This window comes from Neolamprologus multifasciatus, chromosome 9 (assembly GCF_963576455.1).
Source record: "Neolamprologus multifasciatus chromosome 9, fNeoMul1.2, whole genome shotgun sequence".
NCBI lineage: Eukaryota > Metazoa > Chordata > Actinopteri > Cichliformes > Cichlidae > Neolamprologus > Neolamprologus multifasciatus.
Genome location: NC_140447.1, coordinates 11,195,039 through 11,211,204, shown reverse-complemented (window position 1 = coordinate 11,211,204; position 16,166 = coordinate 11,195,039). Strand labels below are relative to the sequence as shown.

At 38.6% G+C, this 16,166-nt stretch overlaps 1 protein-coding gene across 3 annotated transcripts in view; it reads right to left on the bottom strand.

The window, feature by feature from the left end:
* The window catches only part of col11a1a (collagen, type XI, alpha 1a), a 68,483-nt gene that overhangs the window by 16,002 nt on the left and 36,315 nt on the right, over positions 1 to 16,166 (bottom strand). For all 3 annotated transcript variants that reach the window (XM_085172895.1, XM_085172896.1, XM_085172894.1), the window contains 17 exons: positions 15,545 to 15,589; positions 15,312 to 15,365; positions 15,116 to 15,160; positions 12,838 to 12,891; positions 12,136 to 12,189; positions 9,114 to 9,167; positions 8,563 to 8,670; positions 6,412 to 6,501; positions 5,275 to 5,328; positions 4,136 to 4,243; positions 3,930 to 4,037; positions 2,916 to 2,969; positions 2,708 to 2,761; positions 2,510 to 2,617; positions 620 to 673; positions 481 to 534; positions 256 to 309 (listed from right to left, as the gene is read on the bottom strand). In XM_085172895.1, coding sequence (XP_085029021.1) covers positions 256 to 309; positions 481 to 534; positions 620 to 673; positions 2,510 to 2,617; positions 2,708 to 2,761; positions 2,916 to 2,969; positions 3,930 to 4,037; positions 4,136 to 4,243; positions 5,275 to 5,328; positions 6,412 to 6,501; positions 8,563 to 8,670; positions 9,114 to 9,167; positions 12,136 to 12,189; positions 12,838 to 12,891; positions 15,116 to 15,160; positions 15,312 to 15,365; positions 15,545 to 15,589 — 1,152 coding nt within the window. The remainder of the gene's footprint in view (positions 1 to 255; positions 310 to 480; positions 535 to 619; positions 674 to 2,509; positions 2,618 to 2,707; positions 2,762 to 2,915; positions 2,970 to 3,929; positions 4,038 to 4,135; positions 4,244 to 5,274; positions 5,329 to 6,411; positions 6,502 to 8,562; positions 8,671 to 9,113; positions 9,168 to 12,135; positions 12,190 to 12,837; positions 12,892 to 15,115; positions 15,161 to 15,311; positions 15,366 to 15,544; positions 15,590 to 16,166) is intronic.

Sequence of the window (16,166 nt, the reverse complement as noted above, 5' to 3'; positions counted from 1 at the left end):
TACTACATTCAAAGTATTTGTAGTCCTAGTCCTGGAAGTGCTATAAACTTTTTTTTTTTTTTTAAAAAACGACATTGTGTCCAAGCTCTAAGTCATAAAAAACATACTGAAATGAACACATGGTGTTAAAAAGCAAGAAGGTGACTGGGTTGTCTGAAGTTGGCTGGAAGGTGTAACAGACTCTAATTCAGTCTCAGTGCCTAACATCCTTCAGTGCAGGCACAAAACACTGGGGTGCCAAGTTTTGATTCTTACCTTCTCACCTACAGATCCCATGGGGCCCACACCACCTGGAGGACCTTGTGGACCCTGCAGCAGGAAAGAGATAAATCATCATCAATCACCACAGGGAAGGACAAGTAATGATATAAAGGCCTCACAATGTAAAATGATAGAAGTTTAAAAAAAAGAAGACACAGTCTAGTATGCGTATGAGTATAGTTGTACTTTGTACAGTTGTTAATAACTATTTGTACGTACATCAGCTCCACTAGGACCCTGAGGACCTCTGGGACCAGGTGGACCAGGGGGGCCCTGCAGGAAAGAGTCAGAGAGTTGTTACAGTGTATTTAACAAACTTTTATAAGTACTAACACATATCGAGTGGTTTTTCTCTTACCATAGGTCCAACATCGCCGTTCTCACCCTTTTCCCCAGGAGGTCCTGGAAGCCCCTGTGGACAAATAAAATGAATAAATGATCATGTTATTAGAAAATAAAACAATCATTTTACTAGAGTTGTTAACTGTAGTCACAACGGCTGATGCTACTGATGCAGTGATGCTGTAAAATATTAAATGTATCTGTGAGCCAAATGTGCACAAATGAATTACTTGAATTCATTTTTCACCTGCTGTCTGTGTTCAATTAAATATCCAGTGAGTATGATCAGTAAAGTCAAGGAAAACTGCTGCCCTAAAAGGTTGAATTTGTTAGACTCTATGTTACGTACTTGTTGCCTGAGCAAAACGGGGGGCTTAAGCTCCCTTATGAATTCTTCGGTGAAGGTGTCATGTTTCTATTCTACAATTCTTCCTGCAGCTCTGCAGACATGTAAGAGAGCACTGATCTATTATTTCTTTCTCCTTTTTGCAGTCAGTAACTTGTCCATCCTTATTCCAAGGTGCAGGCACAAATCCTGCTCACTCATTCTTGTAAAATAAGCTGCGTGGTCCAGACCTCATATGTGTTTTTGATCTGTGACATTTCTACCAGTAATTGCCACGATATCACTGCTGAAGGTTGCTTTGCTTCTGTGTGATTTAGGAGTTGATCGTGAGTGAGTGGTGGAGGTTTGCTGGGGGAGATCAAAGAATTTATTTCTCCCCACATTACACTGAGGACACACAACGAAAACGAAGACCCTGTGCTGACTGTTTTGAGCTTGTGCATGCATGCATCTCAGCATGTGTGTGCTCACTGGGTGCTGAAAAAACGGTGTGTGGATGCATGCTAATGTCTCCTGTGCTGAGTAATATAATCTGTGTAAAGGTCCCGTCTAGTCTAAGATCATTAGCAGTGCTACTCATTATGTAGAATAGTAAATGTGCTCAATGAGGGCCAGGCTATTGGAGTGGGTCAGTCCATGCAATTAATGGAATCGTGATGGGAAGTGAATTACTCCCAATTAAAAGTCCATTGAATAAAATCCTGCAGAGACAGGATAGCACCTCGGATTGATAAATAGCAGTCTATGTAATTTGATCAAGACAATGACCCCAATCTCTGCAGTAAATGCCCAACACGTCTAGCTTAAGAAGTTGATTACTAATAAACAGATAATTACAAAGAAATGAGGTCTATCAATGGGAAAGGTCGTACCTCGTTAGAATATTATCATAGTTCAGGAAAACATCATTAAAGTTTATGTGTACCTTTTTGTGTCAAAGTGTTGGGTTTTTAAAATGCCCCCAATAACTTCAGTCTGGCCTCAAGTATTTCCTTGGATGAATAACCCTCACCAATGAATACATACAAAAGAAAAGTACGCCACTGATAATAATCTATTTTGCAAAACACGCACTGGTGGGCCTCGTTGGTTTTTATGAATTCTTTGCGGGGGCTGAGACTGGCACTGCACAGAGAAGCCAGGCCATGATGAAAAAAGGGATTTTGCCGTTGAATGGAGGTGAGAGGTGCAATCGTTGCAGGTCAAAGCAAGTTTACTGGACGTGACATTCCAGATCCAATTAAAGTGCTTAAGCAATGGTGTAAATATGAATTTGTTTGTGTCTCACTGTAGCTTGTAACCTGAAGGTCACAGTGTAGTTAAAAAAGGTAAATGAGTGTTTCTGACTATAACGTGTGACATCATTAGACACACTATTACAGGCAGACAGAATGACGCTGAAAATAACATGAATATTATCCTGTGTGACAGCTATAAGACAAAGAATATATATATATATATATATATATATATATATATATATATATATATATATATATATATATATATATATATATATATATATATCTTACAATTTGTATTCATAGTTATGGCACAAACCTGCAGACCAATAGGACCAGGAGGTCCAGGGAAACCTCTGGAGCCCTCATCTCCCTTCTGTCCGAACATGCCCTGTTGTCCTCTGGGACCAGGCTCTCCATCACCTCCCTTATTAACAACAAACAAAAGCGAAAATTTGAACAGTGCTGCTGTGACCTCCTGCTCAGGTTTAACTTCTCATTCTTTGTCAGTACTTACAGCAGGACCAGGAGCGCCTACAGGACCTTGGAGACCGGCTGGACCAGGAGGACCCTGAAACATACAGTGAAAATAATGCCACCAAAATGCACATCCCCACAGAGTCAAAGAAAAATCCAAGCACCCACGAATCACTTCCTGAGTAGAAGTCTAACAGGCTATTTTTTATTTTGAAGAAGGATGGATATAAATGTTCTGTATCACCTACCTGTTCTCCCTTGTCAGCTTTGCTTCCTTTCTGACCTGGTTCTCCAACTTCTCCCTGGTAAAGAAACACACACACAGTCAATTTTTGAGATAATGAAAAATGACTACAATATCAGTGACTTGACTAATAACCAAAACATGTCCCAAACCCAACAATAAACAACAACAATAATAGTTATCAGCTAGTGCTGATATTCTTCTTCTCTGCATATTTGCAAATTCAAGCCCAAACACCAAATGTAAGATTTAAGACTTCTAAATGAGCACGATACTACATTCTGTTATTGCAAAATCATTGAAAACCTCAGCTTAACAGAAATATACATTATCTATAACTGTAATGGTGAGAGGGTATACCGACAGTCTGCACAAATGCACTCCCGGGACTAATTTTTAGACCTGAAACTAACTATGTCAACCTTTCTGAGGGCCATAAAGGTATGCATATGTATAATATTTGTTCTCGATATTAAGGTGGAATATCAGAAAATGGTTAGGTTAGGCTGAATATTGTTTTCATTCCCAGTTTCAATTAAAGATAAATTACAGCATTTAATACACGGTGACAAGTTTCATTCTTAATCTAATTTTGTGTAATGGAAGAATGAGGTTCAAGAAGAAAGTAAGTGCTTCCTGTCAAGGTGCAATTAGGCACTTTATTTCCCGAGAGTTCACCCTATGCATATACAAGTACAGAAATGTATTTTGTCAGTCTAAGTTACTGCACTGCAAATCTCTGCATGAGCATTTGTTTGGCAGCTTTTATAGAATATCTGATAGTAACCCTAAAGGCCATAATAATTACAAGAAATGAATGATGCAACAGCATCTCCTGTAATTGTGCTTTCTGCTACATCTGTTTATGAAGATGGATAAGCAACAGTTAGAAAAAGAGGAATATATTTTTGTTGCAGATTAATATGGGAAAATGACTGATTTACCCACATGCCCCACTTAGGGAACACAAGCAGCTGTAACAGGATGAAATTGGTGGTGCTGAATGTAGGTAACTGACCTTGTCACCATCCTCACCAGGTGGGCCCTGGGGTCCAGCAGGTCCAGGCAGACCTACAGGACCCTGGACACCATCACGACCAGCTGGACCTTGAGGCCCCTTCTCACCCTATAAGAAGACAGAAATGTCTTTTAATTATATTCTGAAAATTGGTGACCAAAGAAAGGACAAGAAGAATGAAGCTTTAGGAGCAAAGTAACACTTACAGGTGCTCCCTTCTCTCCAGCGGGACCTGGGGGACCCTGAGGGCCAGGTCTACCAGATGGGCCAATTGGACCTCCTGGGCCAGCAGCACCTCTCTCACCGGGAGAACCCTGTAAGCATGAGCACAAGACGGAAGGATTTTTTAAAGATTTCAGTTTTGTTGGCCTGTTTGCACTGAACAAACACTGAGGACATTAGGGAACTGGCAAAGAAAGACCCCACTGTGTCTTTCTGTTAATAATATATCAATAGATACACAGCTACACACAAACCCCTCTTTTTAAAACAAAAAGTGTGAAAACATTAGCAGAAACATGCAGTATCAGGTGGCAAGTTCTAAAAGAGAGCAAAGCTCATTGAAAGTAGTCAGCATTATCTCCTGTCAGGGAGCTGATGTCTTAGTGGTTCTCCAAGCCCAGAGCAACTCTCACCTGCAGCTGCATTACAAAATGAAACAGACTTCTGTTGCATATATATTATTCTACTCAGTGTCCAGCTCTATCCATAAAACATGATTATGAATGACACTCAGCACTTTTTGTTTTATATTATCGATGCAGTGAACCAACCTGCATGCACACTAATTTTGTTTACAGAAACACAACATAAAAACTCTGAGTATAAAGGCCAAACAGATCATTTAGACTCTGTTTTTATTGAACAAATGCTTTATATGGAGACAGGGATGCATCTTCTTTTTTTAAATGATACATTCATACAAATGACTGGTAGTTTTGTCTTACTGAGGCTGTTCTACACTAATCAAACTTAAAACACTATAACGATCAACATAACAATAACCCTAAATATGTAAATAAATAAAAAAAACTTAAATCTGGTTTATATTCTATTTAGCCAGTACTGTGTTACGCAAGTGTCATGATGACACAATGGGCATCAGCAGAATATGTTTGTGTGCAGTGTGGCACGATCCGCTCAAAAAGAACATACTACAGTCTCAACATGGGTAATATTTGAATATTCAAGTCTTAATAATACTTCAAATGTATAGTGTGGAACTATCTAGAATAACTATCTAGAAGAATCTAAGATGATAATATAAATGGCATGCAAACCAACATAATCCAGAGAGCATAAAAACAGTTATCTTTACATAGCTCTCAGGTAACACTGTACTTACAACAGGACCAGGTGGACCCTGGGGACCCTCTCCTCCCTTCAGACCAGCAGGGCCCTGAGGTGGAACAAGAGACATAAATACCTTCACACAGCTGTTGAACTTTGTGTTTTAATTGCATTTAACCAAGCCAATCTCCACTACAGCTGAGCGCTGAGATTTTCATCCTAGTAAACACAAATCAAAGGCCAAAGCTATAGATTGCTAGTGTATTGTAAATCTAATATCTGTAATACATATCTCAGTCACAATATACAACACTTCAAAAAAACACATTTCATCTATAATCGTGTTGTTGTGAACACTGCAGGGAAAGTGCAGTGGGATTCTTTTGCAGATAGATGGCTGCTTAAAGTTGTAAGCTATTGTATGGGTGCATACAATTTTCTCCATCTTGTTCTGCATATGCAAGCTTGTAAATTCAGTTTTGCCCATGCAGGGGTGTGCATAATAGGCTAGACGCATGTGTGCTGTTTTATATATTTGTCAGTTCCCATCATGTGCATGTGCAGCTCCCCAGTGGGCCACAAAAGAACACATAGCAGTATGGGTAATGAGTTTTTGCTGGCTCTGGCTGTTTGCTGGAGTAAATTACAATGGCAGAAAACAATCAGTGGTGATGCTGTCCTGCAGAGCCCGACTGACCTTGAGGATGGAGGAAGCACAACACTTCCTCTCCCTGCAGTGTATCCATTCCCAGATAACCCAGTCTAATTGCCAACATTTCTCACTTAATAATTTATTAGGTAAATAATGTATATAGAAACAGCACATAACTTTGCCCTCCCCACAAGAAAAAATGTTTGGGTTAAACTTTTACAAATGAACCCCTAATCAACAATTCCCAATTCTGTAATACAGGCCCAACATCCATTGCGGCTGTTAAAACAGCGCCGTCGGTGGCAGCAGAGCAATGCCGAGGCACGCCTGTTCATTTGTAAAATGTCGCTTTGGATTTCCTCTGCATCGGATTGATCACTTGGTGTGAATTGCGGGGCCGGAGTCTGTAATGAAGTGACTTGCTCTAGATAGATGCTGGTTAATTTATTATGTAGCTATGTTCTGTCACTTTCTACTAGCAAACACGTGTAAAGGAAAACTGATGATGATGAATAGATGCAGGTGAAATGGAGCACTTACCGGGGCACCGGGTAAACCTCTCTCTCCAGGGAAGCCACGAAGACCTGGGGGACCGTCTTTACCAGGGGATCCCTGTGGCCCAGGATCACCCTATACAGGCAATAACATGTGTTTAATTGGACTTACTATAATTCAAAATGTTGCATTAATTTTTGTGTATAACTACAAATGTGTCATTGGAAACTTTCCTGTACCATACTTATTTTTTACATTAAGACTGTTATAAAAGATGAACCATCTGTCACCATTCACAAAGATTAATTCAGGCACTGTTGCTGAATAATAAAAGCTCACTTTCCATAGAAAAGTATTTAATAGCTTCACTCTTCATATAGTCTCAGTCTGAAAAGGTCTTCATGCTTTACTGCAGGAGTATGTCCTTGTAATGAAAAAGACTTACAATTACTGTTTTGGTATGTTTGATATATATATAGAGATTTTTACACAAAACTACATCATCTACATAACAACTGCTAATGTAACTTTACTGCATAGGAAGTGATGATGTTAGTATGGGTTTGGAGATGCAACACATATGAAAATAAACCCAAGGGATTTTTAGTTGCACTACAAAGAAAACCTTGAAATTGAGAAACTTATGAAATGACCAAGTCACTGGTGGAATATGTATTGCAGCCATTTATGCATTTAAAAAAGGACTATACTGCAGTGCTGGCTGCTGAGTAGCAGGGGGCAGAGAGAGGGAGAGATACATAGTACTGGGAAAATGAGCAAATATATGTACTAATGCCTCTGAACTCCCCAGCAGGGACAGGAGTGAACCTGTTTCAAAACTGACAGCCATCATGAGCTATTAGATGCAATTAGTTTTACAGACACACGTTTCCTGTGGATTCATTAGTACTGTCATTACACAGTCAATAAATAACTCTTAATACCAATGCAGTATTGCTTTTGCATCATCAGGCACAATATGAAACATAAAGACTTCAGTCAGATTTTAAAAACAAAATCAAAAATCAAGAGTACTCCACTCCAGCAGCCAGTTTCTTGCTACAATGAAGCAAAACAAAAACCAAAAAAACAGAGAAAAAAGACAAAGTTCACATCCTTCTGGGGCACAAACTCAACCCTTCCCTAACATAAGACATCTCCTTCAGAAGTTCTTTTGTGTTCTGCCTACAAGAAAAAAAACTTTGTACTGCATCCTCACTGAGTACAGATTTTTATTCTGGTTTGTTTCTTTTTCTTTTTCTTTTATATGGTGCAATTCTAAAACAAGGACATTTGACTTCAGAAAAAGTAACTTCTGGCTTCGTTTTCTCTTCTTTAGTGCTGGCAGGCTGACTTTATCTGCAAACAGGGAGGCAGAGAAGAGTGGGCTTGAGAGGTATAAGAGGATTTGGGCTCTGCTGCCAAGGTCTCTTCAAAGTGTCCCTGGCATACTGATGCGCAGGTCTGAACGGAGTAGACCTGACTGGCACAGGGTTTGGAGTTAGCCGACAGACTTGATTAAACTGTCTGCTTGGGGAAGACAGGAAGAAAATGAAAGAAGAACACATGAGGATTTGAGGGTTGTGGGGGTTGAGGAGCAGGGTATGCTGAGTGGCCCTGGGAATCAGGGGGTTGGTTAGGAGCAGCCCATACTTCTACAAAATGCCTGCTGTCTGCTCCTAATGGGCACTCACTTCTCGAGCAGGGAGGCCCAGTGAGAGAACGTAGCCAGACACTGCTCAAATCTCAGCCTCTGTATCTTCAGCAGTCACTTCCTGCAATTTTGCACTGTCTAGCATAGAGAGCAATGGTGATAGTCGGGTGATTGCTGGGATGTGTTTCACATCCCACACTCTCACAGTGTTATCAAAGGAATATGTAATCTATCAAGCATTGTATGCCCCCCAAAAGTATTTATGAGGACAGCTGGCTCAGTCTGCAAAATCAAATAATGTAGAACAATGTGTAGGTTTAATTTGCAGCCCGTGTATACCCTCTTGAACTTCCTATCAATGTCATGAGCATCCTCTTCTTCAGTTTACATAAAAAGCCAAGGCCGCTTTTCTTGTTTGTTTTTGAGTGTTTTCAGAAGGTTAGTGTGTAAAAGTGTTAGATGCTAGAAAAGCATAGTTTGCTATTATATGATATCTAAAATAAATTGGAAAAGTAAAATTAAAGGGAATCCAATATACATACTTTGGCTCCCTCCTTGCCAGCAGCACCTGGAAGACCCTGCTCTCCAGGTGGGCCAGGAGGTCCAGGGTGGCCTCTCTCACCGACGGGACCAGTTTCTCCTGTGGGTCCCTAAGATGTTATCACACATTTGGATTTACAGGTCAATGTATGAAAATGACCATAAATCAGTAAGTTACATTTAGAAAATAAGTAATGAAAGGCTGAATTTTACAGCTGTTTTGTTTTAACTTTTCTATTTTTGTAACTTTCTTTAAAATGTGCCATATAAATAAAGCTTATCAGTTTTTCACTTATAATTTACGCCAGTACAGTAGAGCTCAAAGCCAGTAGGTGTCCAAGATCCAACTGAGTAAATGATGACCTATCTACTGTATATGAGCAATTATGTGTTTTCTTTTAATTGCCCACAGTACTTCTTGTTGGAATAAAATTGTAATATAGAAGAATTTGATCCACAGCACTGCAAATACAGCACTTACTTTATATCACCGTCTGCTTTGTTGTTTGTTTAGTAATATATGTATTTGCCTTTTCTGTATATCTCCTCTTACCTGGGGCCCAACAACACCTCCTGGTCCTGGAGGACCGGTCTTTCCTTGGAAACCCTGAAAAAAGAAAAGAGAGAGTATGAAACCTTATTTATACAAGTCACAGCAGCATTGGAGACATAAATCGTATCTATTCAAGCCCATGTACAGCAATTATTGTGATATTATTTATGATGATGAGCAGGGATTTACTATATGTTTGGGTCTGACGTTTCCTTGATTCTGGAACAAGAGTGTTTCAGCTTCTATCTACAGTCAAGGATATATTGTTTTGCAATACAGTGCAGGGTAGTAAATAACTAGAGTTATATGTACAGTTGTTTAATATGTTGCATATCTTAATGTCTATGTGGACATTAAGATATGCAATAAGCTTTACAGCTTTTTTTTTTGCTTGCAGTCAAAAGTAGACATGAAAAGGAAGGGTCACACAACATACGCCTCTTGTTTAAACCAAACCAGGCAATAAAGACACTCAGATAATAAAGTGGGGTACCTGTACATTAATGCTGTAATTAAGATTTAAAAATAAGACAACAACAGATTTGACATGACATTTTCATTTGTTTGCTATGAGAGTGACGGATTTCTACATGAGGAATAAAAATGTGCAAAATTATGAACATTTTGGCTTCTAAGTCCTGTCCTTCTTCTTATAACTGGGCTTTGGTCGCTAACAGAACATGTCACTCTTAGACTGCAGGCTAACTCGTGGTTCATAGAGTATATAAAAGCCTTCAGCTTTCATGCCCCTCTAATGTGGAACCAGCTCCTAGTTTGGACTTAGGAGACAGCCACACCCTGTACTTTTAAGATTAGGCTTCAAACTTTCCTTTTTCGATTTTGCATATAGTTACCCTTAAACATCCCTTACGCTGCATTTAATCATTAGTTATTATTAATCTCTGGCTCTCTTCCACAGTGTATCTATTTTCCTGTCTTCCTCCCCTCACCCCTACTGGTCAGAGCAGATAGCTGCCCCTCCCTGAGGGTGCTTGCTCATAGGAGGTCCCTTGAGCAAGCACCAACTCATCTGATTGTTGTTTTTGTTTTTAAATTTAATTTGAAATCTTTAATAAAATACTGACTTTATGTCATTGAGGTGACATAAAACTCTGGTCATGTTGTGTATGAATGTGTAACTAGCCAACTTCAAAGCCAGCAGTATAATAGTATAGCTGCTCTACTACTACTGCATACAGCGTTAAGTGTACAAGTCACCATTAAGTTATATGCTCTCTGGGAGAATACAGACCAGTTAGTTGTAGTTAACTTTTAAGTTTACATTCACAGCATATGGCTGATTTGCATTGAAGTACTCCCCGTGGATACGTTTAAGCACATTTAAACAGCAAAACAGGACGAGAAAAAAAGATCCAAGTTCAAAATTCCCGAGCATTGAATCCGACAGTGCAGTACAAATCAGATGAACTTCTGTCTTCAGGGAGAGGAACAATCCAATCCACATTGACCAGAGTCCAAGTGCACTCCAGTATATTCCTGAAATACTAATTAAACAGTTTTCTTAAAACACACTATTAAGTGTACTGATACAACCAGATAAAGAATGGTATCTTCTACCTCTATCACAGCTGTAATAAGGCTACACACTTGTAAACAGTGAACAGTGTACAGCTTAATTAAGCTTCCTGAGAGTTACTGAGAAGCAAACAAGTACAACCCCAGGATCAGCACAAGAGGAGTGTTAGATGAAATCAGCTTTTTCTATTGGATCCCTCATTCTCTGGCCTTTTCTATAACCTATACACACTGAGGTATTACAATCGCAGCACATTTGATTTGGAACTTATTATCCTATAACTAACCAAAGTTTCAAATGCAAACTTCTTACAAAGTCAATACTGAAAGACTTGTGACTCCAGGCCTATTGATCACTATGTGCTGTGATTTATGATGATGTATTTTTTAAAGAAAGCCCTCAAGTCAGGCTGCTGCAGCATCGGCCGTGGCTTAGAGACACCAGCTCAAATCTTTATTTGCACTTACTTAAATGTAACTTGCATTTCTGAGGATGTGCATCTATGAGCATCTTTATTGCTGTGTGGAGCCCACTCATCACCACATAAACACCTTAATGAAGACTACTATTGGGGCCTGAATTACAGAAAAGGCGGGGAAGCACTTGTGTGTGCTGTATTATATTAGCTAAGGGAAAGAGGCAGATGGAAAAGGAAGCTTTGATAAAGACAAAGTCAAGCTTTTAGTAGAATCATTGTCCTCTGAGCCTCATCAAACCATGGTGCACTGATGCACACCAAGCGCAGAGGAATCGAAGAGCGGGGGATTCTAACTTCATTTGATCGAATCTTACTCCGCTTTGTTTTTTTATTGTTGTTATCTATGTGCCAATTCAGCCATTTTTCATTTAGCTCATGCACATTTTGGAACAATAAACAAACAATACAAATAAAAAAAGGAACAAACTGTTTTATCCTGCTGCAACAAATATTATGCTGGCTTAGTTATCTCTAAGGTGTTATTGTTTTACAGTAGGCAGTGATACACAAGTAAACCTTAGTGGAACTAAACAGTCAAGGCTTAGCATCTATTCATTGGATATTTGCAAATATGCCAAAGTAACAATAAGATAGAAACTCCATCAGAAATGGATGGCTACACAGCCCACAGTCTGAGCCCTGTGGATTTACCTCGACGGTGTCTGTGTGTATTCTGTCTGTGTGAATAAAGACCAGCTGAGCAGCAGACTCAGGCAGTATTCACAAGGGCTTTCTCTTTTAGAGTTTGCTTTACGAAATGGGTCTGCACATCTGGCATCCCACTGAGATGTTGTGCCAACGATTTCATCGTTATCTACTGCATATGAAAGCACTATAGATATGCTTATGTATAATACTGTAGCACAGCCACAGGAATAAGTCTTGTTTTAAAGTAGTTTAAATGTAGAAAGCTAAATAAAAGCCAATATGTATAATTCTTAGATCATGCTGGGTTTAAGTTCAACGTGAGGTCTGTAATGTTCATACAAGATATTGCAATTACTCACTGTTTCTCCGCGCTGGCCAGGGTGTCCGGGCAGCCCATCCTTGCCAGGTGGTCCCTGTCAGGTAGAAAGCAAGACATACATTCACCAGGCAGCCAGGGACATTCATTGTTATCACACTTATATCTTAAGTGACAGCCCTTTGGTTGAGTAAAAGTTTTTCTTTTAAGCAACAAGTTTTATTACTACAATTTTGTGCAAATGGTTTGTGGGCAGTGTAAACATAATATTGAGAAAGGAAAAACCCTTGAGTATCTTGAAGTAGTTGAATGGTATGGAAATAGGCTCAGGGTTAGAGTTTTTTTGTTTATTTTTGTGTGAAATAAACATCGTTACGGGCTGAGACGTGAGAGCCAGCTATGAATGTAACCGGAATCAATAGGTGGAAATTACCACTTGTCTCCTGCCTTGACTGGGTAGTGAGAAAATGAGCTCTGCTTCAATAACAGTCAGAGTAATGACCTCTGAACAGAATTAGGGATATTGCTATGTATTAGTGCACCCTATGAATTCTTCAAATTGAATCAATTGTGACTTCTAATGTTTGCAAACAGGCTATTTTGCTATTGCAACACAGAGGAAGGGTAAATAAAGTAAGAGATTAGACACAGAGCCTTGCAAAACCACAAAGCCTCAGTGTAGATGCTTTTTTAGTCTGAGAGGCCAAGTGGCTTTCTTCTGTTCCAAGGAAGGAGAAATACTTACAGGGGGGCCTTTTGGTCCAGGGAAACCTACTGGTCCCTGTGGTCCTTGAGGTCCCTGCAATCAACACACAGTCAAGTTAAGGTTATGACATTATGCAAAAAAGGCAAAACAAAACCTAAAAGTGAAAAAGTCTCAGGCTCTGGGATTGCTTATGGCTAATTCGAAACAAGGTTGGAGAAGTGGAGCTTTTTGAATCGAAAAACTAGCCTCACCATGAGGTGAGTAACTGTGCCTCAGGTCATAAATGATATGATGTGACTACTGGTAAGACTCGCCTCACTTTCTAACCACACAGAAAAGTAGTGAGAGTAAAAGTGTATCTGGAGTTTTTCTTTGCAGTGATTTATTTGTCCAGCTAACCTTAAACTTTCAGTAGCATGGATATTTTTTTGAAATCCAATATTATATTGTTATAAAGATAACTTAAAAAAAAGTCCCTGTCTGATCCGACTAAATCAAGCAGACAACATCACAAGGAAGATTAGAATCATGGCAATAATAATAAGCCAAAAATACCTTTTGAATTCTCCAAGTTCATCAACATGAACATTAACTCCAAATAAACTTTGTTGTATCCTAATATATTACTTTTCATTGTTGTAGAAAATTAGCTGTAGCTTATCAGGTAACAAATCTTCATCAATGTTGCTGCATATACTGTATGCTCAACTTATATAATTAATGAGGGGTTGAAACCAGCTGAAAGCTAAACTGCATGTTAAAAAAATCAGGGTAATGACTAAAAACTGTTATACAAATAGTATCTTAATTAATTAAGGGGAAAAGTGTCTTGGCCACCCACAATGTTACAAATAGAGACATTCATATTGTGGGGTTGTGTATCCGAGTTTGTAGAGTCAAATATGCTAAAGAAGGATTTCAGTTACTATATATTATTGAGGTAACAAGTGTTTAATTTAAGGAGATTTAACATAAATCGATGAAACATCTAATAGAAGTTTAATTTTCTGCAGTCTAATAAAAGCTTCAAAGCTGACTCGATCATTTAAGCTTATCTTTTAATCATCCTTATTCATCAGATTCAAATTTATTTCACCTCACTCTGTAACACTGTTACAGAGTTCATGACACTACATCTCAGATAGCTTAAATATCAAAGAACTGTTGACAGCAGTACATTAATATCTGCTTCAATCACTGTGCCATTACTGTATTAGATCAGTAAAAGAAAAAAGCTTTATGTCCGTGAAAGCATATCTATGATAAACATTTACCTTTGAGACTGAAAAAACTATTTTATGACTGATTAATGATGAAATCCCTGTACCTAGCCGAGGACAGGTAGGAGCAACATGTGCCATTATTTCATTTCTGTTGTTACCAACTTTCAACTTTCAGAAAAGAGGCTCAGATTTCCCGATCAACTAAAATTCATCGCACTGTGTCAGTACAAATAGTGCTGGTAGGTAAATGCTAATGCAAACAGCATTTGCTGCAGGTGCTTAACAGCCTTCCTTCTTTCAGGCCTTCACTAAATCAAGCCAATGTTTCTCATTTCTTTGATACACAACAAAATCAAATTCCACTAAAACGGCACTAGAAATCTAACAAAACCTAATGAAAGTTATTAAATAAAGTGTCACTGCTGGGAATCTGTTTTTGTGCAGCAACTGCACACTGTTTACTTTTCCTTTGTTTTGCTGAGTAAGCCACCCAGCACTAAACATCTAGTTTTGAAGCGCTTTCTTTCCTTTCTTTCCTCCTTTCCTTTTGGAGTGTCAGTTCAAAATGCTGCAAAGGAGCAATTTACTTTATTGCAATGCTGGGAGCCAAGTGAAAAAACACAAAACAAAAATGCTGCTGTCTGTAGGAACAGTGATATAGCATTAAGGCAAAATCCCAGCTGACAACAACATATAGAACAGAAGTCTTATTATAATATTATATGATGCCTGAATTGCCCCTTATTAAAAATGAAACAAACAATTTATCGATTGATCAACTAATTTCTTAATTTCTTAATTATTATTTATCCTCCTGTTGAACTAGAAAAGTAAAAGTAAGGCACAGCCATCATTTTAGTAGATGCCAGAGATCTACTGGGAAGAAAAAAAAGCATATTATGTGTACCCTACTAGGTTAGCATCTTTTCTTACTATTTATCTTTGATGCTTAGAATCCAGTTTGATGAGATAGACCTAATACCAACAATTATATTTCTAATGCAAGGACAACAAAAACAAACTGGTATGGATCTAAACCTTGTGTGCTTTTAAAATGCACAACAGCCACTGCAGGCTCAGTGTGTTGGACTTACTCTCTCACCAGGTGGGCCAGGAGGACCGTCGTTGCCTGCTGTGCCCTTCAACACACAAAAACAAATCATCATCAGCTCACATTTTTAAAAAAGCAGCTCTATTTAATTATGTTCAAAATGACAAAGTAGCAATTTAATTGAAAAGTCTTGACTCTTTGTGAGTAGTGTTTTGTTGTAACGGCTATAGCATCAGAACCTTGGGTCCAGGTTTTCCTGTTGGACCTCTGGCTCCTCGAGCGCCCCTGGGACCCTAAAGAGAGAGAGAGAGAAAAAAGTCATGTTAAGCACACGACTTTATGGCAACAACAGTCTAGTTCAACAGCTATAATTTATGCACATAATTTGACTGGAAGAATAATTTAAACGATTCAACAATGTTTACACTAATAGCCCATTAATCACAAAAAATATGGCGTGAACAGCACCTACCGTCGGACCTCTTTGTCCTCTCGGACCAGATTTGCCAGCAGTGCCCTGTTAGGTAACAAAAAAAATTAAAAAAGGCTTAAGCACAGATTCTGCTCGTCTGTCCTCATCCAGCATTAATCCACTTAACATATGAAACCCCATTAACATGTGTTCCACACAAAGCATCTCTTCTACATCGAGCAACAAGCAGAGAACAGTGTGTCCCCTGTTCAAGCAGAGAAAACACTGTAGTGACTCATTATTTCCTTTTAACTGATAAATAAACAATAATTTGTAATTACAGGACAGTGCAATGCCATTTACCTGTATGGGCCTACTAAGAAAACCTTGAATTTAAAGTGTGATCCCATTAATAAATGTTAACGGGTCATATGGAAATATAAATAAAGAGTACAGGAGTTATGTTCATTGAAAGCAAAGAACTTTTTTAAGTAACTATTTGGCTTCTCACATCAGAAGAGACATTTTGACTTTGGCTGGATTGCTTTATTTCACAAAATAACCTCTGTGTGCCAAATAAAGCTATATATAAATAATACAGTTTAAAGTATCCACCTAATTTAATAAAAGATTTTTAAGCCGATTTATTTAATAACTCTTTGTACTTTTAATAATCTTTATA